Below are 13431 nucleotides of genomic sequence, written 5' to 3'. Positions count from 1 at the left end.
ACTCATAGCTGCGTAGCTAACTTCCTTTCTCCTTTTGTCTTTTGCTTCCCAACAGCTCTTGCTGACCAGAGATGAGATGCTACAGGCAGCGAGTTCTCACTGTATGGCTGCAGTGCTGGTTCACTCTCCTAGCAGATATGCTCCTGCTTTTATCCATGCAGATGTCCCAGGTGAACAAATGCAGTAGCATCTTATTGTTCATTTCCCAGTATCAAAGCTGCCCCTGGCTGTTTGGTTTAGGAATCAGTCTGGCTCCATGAAACCCACGGTGGCATGATGTGGTGTCCGTTTTATATCAGGTGATTTTAGGAGTAGAAGAGCAGAGTTTGTTTTCTACTGAAAATTTAGAAGGAGATGTCACCAGGCAGAATGAAGTTTCCACAGAGAGAATTTGACCAAGTCCTTGTGGTCAAGGTCCTTCTTGCAGGACCTTAGATGCAAGCCTAAGCAAACTGGGTTTCCATGTCATTCCACTAAATATTGTAAGTTTGCTCAGATTTTGGTTTAGGATTTAGCTTTAGAATGCAACTATGGGAGATGATTTATTATTTCTCTGTAATCCCAAAAGACAGAAATACTTTCATGATACAAATTCTTTGGGAGATGAAAAAGTCATGAGGAATAAAAGGTCACTGCATCTGTGGTAAAGCTTGCTTTGTGGCTTTTCATCTGTGCCAAAGGCTCGATCCACGATTCAGCTCCTTCCTACTGAGTTTGTGCTGGGAAGATGCCTGCCCATGGGTCTCTGCTCTCCAGTTACCTCTTTTTGAAGACTAGCATACCCCTGAGCATCTGCTCTGTTCTCCATTCCTGCCATTTCATAGTACAGCCGTTCTCCCTATGGCTGTTGCTATGTTTCCTCGTTTCCTCCTTCTTCCTCCGCTCTGTTCTAGGAGCAGCTGTGCCATGCTGTGAGCAGCCCGCCTCTTACCAGGGTGACCTTATTTGTGTGTATGTTTGCAGAGTTCCTCTTTGAGTGTCTGTTGTGCAAAAGTGAAATCCTCATCTGGTCAGTGTACTGCTGCCTGCTCCTCCTGACTGAAGAGCGCCTTTTCTTCTCCAAGTGTCACACCGTCTATGGTGAGTCATCAACCTTTCTGACAGAGTGACTGCAGTAATTCTTCTGCCTCTAGCTGAATTCCAGCGCTTTACACACAGTCACAATTTCCAGTCAGGATGGATAAAGGACTAAAAATAAGTACCTATCAGACATGTTTGTGATGTCCAACGTAGCTTGAATTTATAGTGTCATTGTCCTAATGAGTTTTTGATGAGCATTAATTCATTATAATAACCAGTTACAATGATTCACACACTCTGAGTTACTATTAAGTATTTTTGTGTATATGCCAAGAGTAGATTTGGGAAGAATGGTTAAATTCCTGTGGGACTTACCTCCAGCAGTGAAGGCTGAGGCATGTTATGAGAAAGCTGAGTGAACACTCAACAGTTTTGGACAGTTGTTTCTGTCAGTAGCTCAGAAAAATAATAGTTCAAATCCTTCTTCTTTTTAAAAATAAATTTTGCTTCCATTCTGGAATCTAAAACATTAAAAGCCTCTCTGTGACTTCTTTTGAATGTGTACAGGCATTGAATCTCTGGTGAGGAGTCTCCAGGGTGTCCTGCTGCTGAACAATGTGGAGTTGAACAAACAAGGGCTCTTGCTCTTCACTGAAATACTGAAACGGTAAGGAAGTACCCTATCAGACTTGCACAGGCAGAGTTTGGTACCCCAAAGTGGAGACTGTGGGACTTTGCTTTTTAAGATTTTCTTCCAAAACCAGATATCTACACACAAGAGTTTTTGTGTTTAAAAGATGGTGCTGAACAATCTCATCTCCTTTAGTCTTTCAAAGAAGGGCCTGATGGTTGTTTCCGAACCTCCCAGCTTGTCCTGTCTGTGCTTACAAACACCACTATATCTTCTTCCTGCTTCCTTGCCACTCAGGGGGTGAAATCTCTTTTCAACTGTAAACAGAACAGCAGAGAAGGCCGGGAAGGTCTAGGCGTATGGGAGCAGGCCAGCTCCTGCTAAATGTGCCTCTGTGACAAAACAAAGCATGCAAATTCCATGGCCTCTGGTCTTCTATCATCATCTGAGCTAAATTCAAACTGCAAAAACAAATTCTAGGCTGAAATATTAATGTCTTCTGTCACTTTTTTCCTCTTGTTTTCTGCTAAGAAATAATACACACTGGCTTGTTTTTCTTCTGTGCTTCCTGTTCTTGCCTCTATGATCTTGTTCCAATCCTGTCATGCTAGTGACAGAGTCTCGTTTTTGCCACTTAGATCCCCCAAGAGAGCCCTTGAGCAGAATTTTGGAAATGTCATAATCAATTTTGTATCAAGTGGCAGGGTAAAAAGGAGAAGAAAAAGCAACAGTACTAGAACAGCGTAGTGATGCTAGTGTGGGATCTGTCAAAAAGAGAAACCAGGATGTGGGGAACACTAATTACAGCATTTATGCTTGTAAAACAAAGAGAACACTCTGTGCAGTTACTCAGATTTTCTAGAACACCCATTCTTTTCTCTGAGCTTTACCTTGGAAATCATGTTTTATTTAAAATTATCTCATGGGGGGAAAGGGATCTTGTGCTGGAACATCTCATCTTGGTTTTAGCTTGCAGCTGGATTCCTCTTGTGTAAGTAATCCACACATTCTGGTGAGGTCCATGCAGGACGTGCTGCTCTCCTTGGCAGTATGTCAGGAATGTTGGGTAGCTCTCTCTGGAGTGACCCTTGTCTCTCCCATCATAATCAAAGTGGCAGGTGCAGTTTGGGACCCAAAAATGAGAGGTTGCAGGAAGCTACAAGAGTGCTACCCTTCACACTTTTCCCCCAGGCCCTGAAGATACCACAGTGCACCATATTGAAAGTGGGTTTGTGCATCTTGAATGAGTCAGCAATACTCCTCCCTGCATGAGTCAGTGAAGACTTTTTTCTTCCTGATGTGTTTTACTTGAGAATGTTAATGATTAAAGAAAGGAAATACAGAGGATTAATAGAATTACCAGTGTAAGCAGAAGCAACTTGGAAGTTCAGTGCATCATTTGTGGCTTGGCTTTTGATGTCTGAGTTCCACAAGTCCTTTTCCTTGCCATGCCCACCTCACAGCTTTTTCTCACAGCAGAATGTGAGGTGGCTGCAAAGCTGGGTTCCATCCCACTGAGTGACTAAAAAGAGTGGTTCTTTCTCTGTTTCTTTTTTGCCATGTAACTGGGCCACTGGTGTAATTTCTACTGAAGTTCACTTTGCTTGCTTTCCCATTTGTGCATGAGAGCATGTGCTCCTGGCTTGTTTCAGTCGGGCACAACTGAAAATTGAATAACAGGGAATACTTTTGGCTCCCAAATCCAGCTCCTGTCATGCTGTGCTGCTTTTCTTGCTTCACTTTGGAGGGACCCTCTGGCAGGCTGATAGTGCCTTTTGTCTGCATGTAACTGCCTATCTTGCCCCTGCCCTCCCAGCTGTGCCTACTTGCCAGGAGCTAAATGAGCACAGTCTGCCATTTATACATCTCTGTCCAATAATGGGATTAATGGCCTGTTGTCCCTCCATGCTCTCATGTTGAATGCTCAAAGGTGTTGGGCCACTGATAACCAAAAGAAGGACTGTCAAAACAGTTGGATTGTGTTTATTTTCCTGATTACTTTTCAAGTTTGTGAAGGTTCCTGTCCTGGCAGCATCTGGCATTAGGAATGTGGTGAGAAAAGCTATTCTCATGGCATTGTCCTTATTCTAGGACGGCGATGTTTGCTTATATACTTAAAAATATAAGTTGCTAGATGAACTCACAAATGCCAGAGCAGATGGTCTGAGCATAAAGTCCTAGGCACAAAGATCACTGTATTTTGCAAAGCTTGTTTTTCTTGTGCTTTTCATGTCAGTGTTCTGGAGTAGTCACACAGTTATCCATTCTGTGGGTGTTTTATCATGGTAGTGCTTCAGACTGGCTGAAATTTCCTCTTTATAGCAAACCCTCTACCTGCTCAAGTCTAAGAATACCTCCTTGAGAGCCGCTGGCTCTCAACACTGAAAAACATGGCTGCAGTCTCATGGCCGTCCATGGCTGTCCATTTGTTGAAATGAGGGAAGGGCACTACAGTTACCTAATTCTGACATTCTCCTTGTTTACTTTGTTTCTTCTTCACAGGCAACCAGTGGAAATCAAATTATTCACAAACCGAGGTGTATGTATAGAAGCCATTGATGTTTTGATGGAGACGGTGAACTGCCCAGTGCTGGAGGTGGCGGTGGAGGCTGTGAAAGCTGTGGCAGCTTTCCTGAGGTAGGCAGGAATGTATTTGCAGACTTTTCTTCAGATGGGTCTGTTGATATCATCTTGGGCTTTGCAGTTCCCCCGTGGCTGTGTGGGTGAATGTGCTCTGCAGTGGGACTTGTGGCTGAGACAGGCGTGGGTACAGCAGAGCCAGCTTCCCACCCTCCTCAGGAAAGCTGCCAGAGCAATGAAGCTGTGGCAAGCAGCAAGTCATTGCAGCAAGGACCTGGTGTTCCAGGCAGGCTTGTACAGCAGCTGCTGTGGCTTGATCATTCTGTGCCCCATACAGATGGATAAGAATAATAAACATAAGACTCTGGATAGTCATGGGCTTCCTGACTGTAGTGGGAACAGACAGAGCACTGAGGGTGTGTTTGGGCTCATGTGTGGGTGAAGGCACTATTCAGATACTGTGACCTTACTATGCTCTGCTGGAGAGAAGTGACAGTGGCCTGTTTCCATCAGAAGAGCAGTTATTTCTGATGGTGTTGCCTTCCTAGTGGAATGTCCCCAGCATTGGACTGTGCATCTTGTCTTTCTATTCTCTTGTTAAGGAAGGACCATCTGAGCTGCCCTCCAGTCCCATATGAAGAGCTGCAGAAGCTTCTGGAGGCAGTGCTGAAGCGATGTGCTGACCTTTCCCCACCACAGAGTAGTAAGAGGCATGCAGTAAGTCAAAAGTTGTTGCTTGTTGGTAGGACTGAGCAGGACAGGGATGATCTTCCTAGGACACTGTGTGGATGTTTTATACATGTTCCATCCCCTTACTTACATCCCTGATGACTGTTTGGTTCTCTGCTATTTCTTTCGATCTTCTTGCTTTGAGATGGTACCAGACTTTGAAGCAGATGAAGATGGATGCTGGTGAATGTTATCTTTCTGAATCAGTGAAGTTCTGTGGAGCACCACTTGAGCTGCTCTCTTTGTGTCTAGTACTCCAAAGTCATTTGAACTTCCCCTTCTTCCCACTCCCACCTTGTAGGCAATCTATTTTTTCAGCAATGAACATTCCTTCTTCTGTGTTCAGATCAAGAGTGTCATCCTACATGCGCTGTGATTCCTCAGCAAGGGAGTTGCTAGCCACTATTTGAGCTATAAATCCTTTCTTGTTCCTAGTATCTGTAGTTAGTGTGTTGTGCTGCTGGGACCTCTGCACTTCTGAGAAGGGCCCCAGGTCCAGATGGCTAATGAAGACGCAGGGGCTGAGCCTTCTTGCTGTAGGCTTAGAGCCATGTAGGTTTAGATTGCATGCCAGTAGTGACAAGAACATCTCAATGCTCAAAAGAGTAGCAGAACTTCAAATTCTTGATGAACTACTTCTAGACCCAAGTTCTGTGGTACCAGATACTGGCCTTCTCTGCCTGAAGAGGGCACAAGTGCTTTCTGTCCAATAGGCAGTAGCTGGCCAGTCAGTTTGCACACACACAGAACTAGGTGTCCCTTTCAGAATTAGGAGCTTCAGAGGAAGGAAATTAGGTAGTGAGGATATCCAGGCTGTGTTTAAAAGGAGAAAAGGGGAAACGATTATACATTTGCCAAGTTATCTCAGCATGAAATGGAGGACTTCTAAACTGCCAGGCACCAGTGTGTAGCTGTGGCCTCCTCTGGTATTATGGATAAGACCACCACAACACGTTAAGGCTTAAAGGCAGATTTTGAGTTCCAAGTTATTCCCAATTTGGGCAAATGATTGACTCTGATGCTTCGGTTGGTTTCAGGCTTAAGTCAGTGGGATGCTGTGTGGGAACAAGAATTAGTACGTGGATAGCTGCTTAAAACTCTGAACCAAAGTAGAAGAACTTCTAAGATTTCATTGCTAAGCAAGAGAATAACTATTCTGTATTGTCTAAAGAGTATTTGGAAGAAAGAAAAATTTTAAAAATATGAAGTTTTCTCAGAAGGATTTAAAACTCTATTGGCTGAAATGCTTAAAACTCAGATCAAATAATGGCAATACAGACTCTAAAGCAAGGCAGTGCAGAATTAGCAGCTCTGTAACTCTGTCCTCCCTAGGAAGAGCACACAAGCTGTTGCACTCTGCCCTCTCTGGGGGAAGCACAGTAGTAAAAAAATTGTTGTGAAGAAGTGAAGTGAAATCTGTTGTTCCTCCTGCTGCTGGTGGCAGAGGAGAAAGCTGTTTTTTTTCGGAAAGTGGACGTAAGATTTTAAAGACCTCTCTCCTTCAACAGGGCGATCTATTCTCAGTGTCTCAGAGTCACCCAGCAAACAGGAATCTTGGTAGAGTTCCTCAGAGACAGGGTCAGTTCTTGCTGAATACCCTGGAAAGTTTCAGAAATGCTTGCAGGTGAGGACAAGTCAGGAAGATGTGTGAGTGGGTGGTGTGTGTCCATGTCTGTCCATTCTTCTGTCCTTGCAACTGTGTTCCTCCAACCTGTCCCACCACAGAAATATCACAGGTGAATTCAGTGCATGGCACTGGTCAGTGAAACAGCAGAGTGAGGGATGTGTATTAATAGTGGAAGTTTTGTGACATCTGGATATGTCTCGAATGAAATTTGCTTGGGACCTATCAGTTTTTTCATGTATTTGGGCTTTGGGGGACTGCTTGAAAATTCACCAAAACGGCTGATAGTGTGAGAGCTATTAGAAGGTATGTGTGAAACCAGATTCCTGTGCTATGTGGTTTCACTGCCAGAAGGGATTGACCATATAACCAATGTATTTCTGCTCCAGATGCCAGCCTTGGATTTGCTCGTGCGCCTGTGACCTGTTACTGAAAATGGGTTTATAGGCACCAACTTTACCTCTTTTGCTGGATCAGAGTTATTTGGCACCCTTATCTGCGCAGCAGACAGTGGTAGATGAGTTTGTGTCTGAATCAGGATGAATCAGGACCAGTTTTTAGAGTGGTCTGGCCAAATTAGTTTTTGCCTTGCATCATTTGGGTTGGCTGAGATAATTCAGTCAGAAGCAGACACGCCTTTCTGCACTGACCCAGAGTCTTGAGGTGGTGTTAGAGGGCACTTGGGTTCTCTAATGGATTTTATATCTGCTAAATAGTCACCTGGCTGATTTTCACAAAGTTTGCTATATTGTGCACTCTGGTGTGGCTTTCAGCCACACCAGAGCTTCCCACAGCAGATGCTTTCTTCACAGAAACTGTTTCTTGCTTTCCCAATGTGTATTGTTGTGCAACCTTGATGACTTCTAATAGCTTCACTCAAGAGGTGAAGCAGACTGTGATTACCAGATTCCTCTGTTTCTAACCCACTGAGCGTTTATGGGTCTTTTATGGTGAAATTGTAATGAAAATGTAGTATCTCCTGGCTTCCTTTACAGAGTGAGGAGGTTTCTTCTCTCCTCTGTTATCCATTTGTGTTTGTAGGTTAGCAGTACAATTCCAGGGTGACTTCATGGCCCAGGAGAACGCTTTCACTGCCCCCAACTCTGAGAGCAAAGACACACTAAGCAACTTCTCTGAGTTCCTGTTGAGGATTTGTGACAGTCTCTGCATCCCCATGGTCATGGTAGGATTTCTTTTGAATTTGGTCTGTTCCAGGGGTAACTGGAGAGGTGCTTTCAAGCACCTAGAGTGGGTTGCACAAATGGTTTTTTTGGGAAGAGGATGTGTCAGGTAAACCAAGAACAACTGTGGCGTTTGCTGCTTTTCCACAGCCAAATGTGAAATTATATAGTTCATGCAAAATTATATAGTTCATGTACCATAGTGTATGGTCTCAGAGGGTGCAGAAATTCATAAAGTTTCCATGTAGATGTCAGTGTCTTTCTTCAGACTGTGCAATCCCATAGCCTACCTGCTGTGCTGTGGGATCCATTGCAGTTCTGGATGTTGCAGAAAATGAAGAGTGCCTGAACTGCTGTTTCCCCTTCTGCCACTTTTTCAAAACTTGCCAGTGTCCTAGAGAGCAGCCATGTTTTGCACCTGCAATTTCATTTTTATGCTTCTTCCAGAAGGTGCTGTTGAGGCTACCCAGTCTGCACAGCAAGGGCAGTATTAAGCATTGTGCCTTGCTAAGGTGACATGATTTAAAAAGTACCTGTGGAGACTCATGAGTGCTTTAGTGCTCCATACAGTCCTGTCCCTAACACACTTCAAGCACAGTTGTCAAAACAATGTGACTTTTGTTCTGGTTCCTAACCTTTAGTAAGGTTTGCTTGTGCTTTGTGACAGGTACAGGTACCTGACAGGTACAGGTGTATGGATTCTTGCAGTTGTTAGGAGCTTGGAAATGTTTTGGTTGGTGTTTTTGTAACCAATCTCTTGGTAGGCAGCTGCAGTGGCACTACTGTTCTCCTCCCTGACAGGAGGGTGCAGTGCATGTCCAGTTTGGCAAAGCTGGAGTCAGTGTGTGCTGTTTCTTGCTCATTGAACTTGAGTAAAAATTAATGGACTGTGAGAAGATTGTCCTGTGACCTTCAACAAGAGTGAGTTGAGTCATTCTGTTCTAAACAGTTGAGGGCTGGACTCTGTAGAGAGCTCAAATGCCTGTGTTTGCCACTTCTCAATGAAATGCTGAAGCACAGGTGTTAAATGTTGCTGAAATCAGCTGCACTTAAACATATGTCCCATGTTGTATAGGAGAATTAGCCATCTGACCTATAAGAGCAGTAACTTCCAGGACAATGTGGGCAGTAATGTCAGTCACTGTGCATTAAGGCCTAACTGGTTGCCTGTTGGAATTCAGAAGAAGTTTCTTGTCTGGTGTGATGTCTTGTGGAGTTACCAGCACAGCTCATAGCGCTGGCCGTGGGGAGTGTTAGTTGCATTCAGAGTGCTCTGTGAGCCTGCTCTGCTGCCAGGCATTTTGGTAAAAGAGCTGCTCCTCCATTTGTTTGGATTTAGAAACCTGACTTTCTGGGCAGGCAGGAGACTGGAAGAAAGCTGATGCCTTCAGTGCTTATAGCATCTTGTGCACCTGATCTATTGATCTTTCCACAGAGCTATCTGGAAAGGGCTGTCAGCCCGTCAGTGGCAGAGGTTTTCATCTCGGCACTCAATACCCTCTTTACAGTGGTGCCAAGCATGCGGAATAAGTTCTCCAAGAAGCTGGGTATGAGGGTATTGTGGGATCATGTTCTCTGAGCTCTTAACTGGTGGAACTTGCTGCTACTGCATATTACTGAGGCAATGAGCCTAACATTGAGATTTTGTGTGGAAGATTCTATTACATGTTTATATGAGTAAGAATAGAGTGCATAGTCATGTTCAGCAGGATGGAAAAGTTATTTGGTCTAGCAATGATGATGGGACAGGTTTTATTTTGGATAAGAATGTTGTGTCAGCTTTATCCTTCCCTCTGGAATAATTCAGAATTGAATTGGCTGTTCCTGTAGACAGGGATTATGCTGGAATTGTTGGTGGGATTTTACTATGTAGAAATCCTAGTTTAGTCTATGTATGCCTTATTCTTCACACATCAGAGAGGGGATGTAGACAATTCCTCTGTTTTAAACACATGAAACTGGCAAATCTTCACTTTTCCTCCCGAGAAAACAGATGAATCTCAGACACTCCCCTCACACCCAAACTTGTTTATTTAGTTTACACACCCAAACCAAGTTTACTCTGAGAGGCAGCCTGATATATGTGTTCTTACTGAGGTGGCCTGTCCTCTTCACCAGGCTTATTTGGAGATGTGTGGGGGCGGTTATGGGACCTGCCTACTATTTTTCTTATCGTACATGTTCTGTGCTGCTTTGACATTTCTGTCTTGCTTTCTGTCTAGCATCCTCATCCTTCATCCGACTGACACTGGAGCTGAAGGCCAGATTTTGCTCTGTACAGAGGTATTGTGACACGTGCATTGTAAATGGGCCAAAAATTTCCAGATGGGAAAGTAGATTATGCCTTATCTAATACACCTGATTAGGCAAGATGAGCTGAAAGACTCAAGAATGGTTGTGTCTTACTGAAAAATATAAATGGTTACTGACAATGGAAGAGCTTGATGTGGGAGAAGGGAGAAGCAGTTTGGTAGGGGGCGGATGGATTTACACCGCATCGTGAGAATTCTCTGCTCTGTCGTGAGTTCACAGAAAGACATAAAACAGCCTGACTTTGGAGCAGTCAGATCAGTGGGTGTTCTGAAGAGAAGTACCAGTAGCATCAGTTCCATCTGACCTCTGGCTTCCTAGGCATATACTACCACTGTTGCTGTTCCTCATAGTGTGATAGTGTATTAGAAATGGGGAGGAGGAGGATGACTTCAGCAGCAGGCATTGCAAAGGATCTCCTGTAGTAGAGGCTATGATTTCTAGGTTGAGTATTTGGGGTGACTCTCTGGGTCTGCAGAGATGTTTTACCTCTTTCCTGGGACTGTCCCTCATTAAAAAAGTAAACAAAGCACACAGCACTCCTAATCCAACTTACTAGTGTGGAATTCGAGTGAGGGAATTTGTGCCTGTGAATGGTGTGTGGTGGGAGTGATTTAGGTCTCTGAATAGAGCAATCTGCCGTGCCAAGGATGGTGTGTTACAGATGTCTGGTTATGTCCTGTTCTGCGAGGAAGTGGATGGAGGGAAAGAAATACCTAGAAATAGCTGTTCTCACCCTTGCAGTTAATATTTTGGCGTTCTTCAGTGTTCATCCCTGGCAATGACATTGCTAAAAAACCTAAGTGTTGTTTGTCAGTGGAATCATGTATTGCAAGCTACCCTTAAACTCCTCCCGTTCTCTGCAGCGTTAAGGGTCCTGTCCTTACGGGGCTCCCTGTATAAACAAGGTGTGATGGTTGTGAGAGTACCCCACTGTATTCAAATTGGCCCAAGGTATGAACATGTTCGCTGTTGTCAGTTCACACACCCACCACATCTGTGAGCTGACAGGCCATTGGGAACTCATCATTTTCCTGGAAGCCTAGGCTGGCTCCTAGAGTCTTCTAGTGATGGGGCAGATGCTTGTATGTGATCATTCAGTAAAATGAGTTTCTGGCAGACAATGTGTGATATTAGAAGTAGGAAGAGGATATTTCTAGCCTTTTTTACTGTCTCTTTCTGCTCTTCTTCACAGTAATCCTGTCCTGAATCACACCTGTTCCAGCTTCCTCTGTAGCTTATGCCTGAACCTTTACTCAGCCACAGACAAGAGGAGAACTTCTCAGGAGGGCAAGTTTGGAGAAAGAAAAAAAATATTTCATTTAATTTGAGGCCCTGCCACCCTCTGTTTAGGCAAAAAGTAAAAAAAAATGGAAAAGGACAAAGGAGAAGGGAAAAGAGGACACACATAGCTTGAGTGAGAGATCTTTTTCCCCAGCTTGTTTTTAAGCTGGTCCAGCAAGGACCAGCACAGAAAACACTCACAAAATGCCTTTTAAAGAGTTTGGAACCCTACCTGAAAGAATGCATTTCATCTGCCTATGGTTTTTGTTTATATGGGGGCATTTATTAGCACAGCTCTCCGTGCTTAGTTGAAACAAAATTCCTTGCCACATAGTCACTCATATCTGCAGATTAAGGTAATTTTTTTCCTTCTGGCATGCTCTATAAAGCTTTACCAAGGTAACTCCCAAACAAATGAGACTAAAGTTGCTACATCAGAAAAGCCACTCTTCCCATTAGCAGTGGTAGATCACCATACAGGCAGCATCAGCAAAGGGATCAGAATCTCAAGCAGAAGTGTCTTTTCATCCTTAAACCCAGCTGTTAAAACAGGTCTCACACCACTGTTGATGCCAAATCATATAGGTGTGCTTGGTATATGCAGACTGTGGAGTTGTTCCATAGACATTGCTCGTAATTTCCTGCCTGCTTATATTTTTATTTCTAGAGCAAGACATGTCTGAGCTCCTGCTGAAGGGTCTACCTCAGTTAAACTACACCATTGCTGAAAGCCTTCTCCTCCTGTCTGAGACCCCTGAGCCTTTCATTTTGGATCAGTCTCTTTGCAGCCACCAGCACTGTTTCATACTACTTTTATACTTTGCCTACACCTTCGGGGACAGGTGAGCCAAGAATATACAAAGCAAGTGGGTTTGTGACCATTACATACCATGTATTGGTGGGTAAAACATATCTATTGTTACTGTTTCCACTCCAATCTCCTTCAATGCAGGTTTGTTCCAGATGCAGAATTATTTCTAGCTGTAAGAAATTTTCTCCTATCAGCACAGGACCATGGAGACTGTCCCCCACCATACATACTCAGAGCTGCATTTTATCTCCTTGCTGTCTGTCAGGACAAAGGCAAAGCCCTGGATGTGGTAAAAAATTTCATTCCTACCTCTTGGAATCTTTTTGTTGAAACTAAGGTTTTTCCCCACTCACATCAATCTTTTTGTAGAAAGTGTTTAGGCATAGATGGTGAGCAGCAAATGAGTGAAGACTGTGCAGCACATCTACACTCTGGAAAGTTGACTGTGAAAATCCACGGGGGAATCTAGATTTGACAGAATAAACTTGTGTATGTGTGGGAAGTGTAATTGCGTTGGATAGGCTGTGAAATCACATACAGAATATAATAAATTTCATAGCTTTGGTCTCCCAAACACATCTCCAGCCTCTGCAGCAGGCTTTCTAGTGTTCCCATATGGCTCTTTGCTGCTGCACAGCTTTGAGCTCTGTATAAAGCCTACAAGTTTCTTAGCCTTTGTGATGCAAATGGGCTTCACAAAATGATGCTTAGCTGATGTATTTGATTGTCTGCTGAAAAGGCAGTGTGACTTTCTCATAGTAGTCTCATCAATTCAGGTGTTTTATATTCAGTATTAGTGATTATTTTGTTCTCTGTCCCACTTTCCCTTTCCCTCTTACCAGAGGTCTTTGTCTGCCATCAAAAGGATCCTGGATAATCTTCCAGATCTGAGCTTGGTCTATGTCCATTGTCCTCTCCTGCTGAAATTCTTCCTGCGCTACCCTGAACTTATGGGGAGATTTGGACACCAAGTCCTCCAACTCTGGTTTTCCTGGGAAGACTGCAAGCAAACTGAGGCTGATGAAGCTGATTTTGGCACATCCAGTCAGCTGAATACTGCTAACCCATTGCTTCCCATACTGAAGAGCAATTCCAGCATTTTGCTCATTTTACTGGTATGTGGCTTTCACAAGGATGGGCTGTTATCCTGGCCCTGATTTTGGGGGCTTTGTGGTTCTTAAAGCTTTTAGTGATGTTATGAAGCCAAGGATTTCGATAGAAGGGGCTTCCACAGACTTCCACCTGCCAGAGAAGCCTTATG

General features: G+C 43.9%; 1 protein-coding gene across 1 annotated transcript in view; it reads left to right on the top strand.

Annotated features, from left to right (window-relative positions):
- The window catches only part of MEI1 (meiotic double-stranded break formation protein 1), a 37188-nt gene that overhangs the window by 7515 nt on the left and 16242 nt on the right, over positions 1–13431 (top strand). The window contains exons 8-20 of the mRNA XM_033057645.1: positions 56–170; positions 964–1080; positions 1588–1687; positions 4154–4288; positions 4834–4948; positions 6469–6584; positions 7626–7767; positions 9201–9312; positions 9988–10048; positions 11271–11365; positions 12027–12201; positions 12312–12459; positions 13013–13285. Of these exons, the coding sequence (XP_032913536.1) occupies positions 56–170; positions 964–1080; positions 1588–1687; positions 4154–4288; positions 4834–4948; positions 6469–6584; positions 7626–7767; positions 9201–9312; positions 9988–10048; positions 11271–11365; positions 12027–12201; positions 12312–12459; positions 13013–13285 (1704 nt within the window). The remainder of the gene's footprint in view (positions 1–55; positions 171–963; positions 1081–1587; positions 1688–4153; positions 4289–4833; positions 4949–6468; positions 6585–7625; positions 7768–9200; positions 9313–9987; positions 10049–11270; positions 11366–12026; positions 12202–12311; positions 12460–13012; positions 13286–13431) is intronic.

The sequence above is a fragment of the Catharus ustulatus genome, chromosome 4, assembly GCF_009819885.2.
Source record: "Catharus ustulatus isolate bCatUst1 chromosome 4, bCatUst1.pri.v2, whole genome shotgun sequence".
Lineage (NCBI taxonomy): Eukaryota > Metazoa > Chordata > Aves > Passeriformes > Turdidae > Catharus > Catharus ustulatus.
The sequence above is the reverse complement of the archived record's forward strand: the minus strand, read 5'-3'. Positions and strand labels throughout refer to the sequence as shown.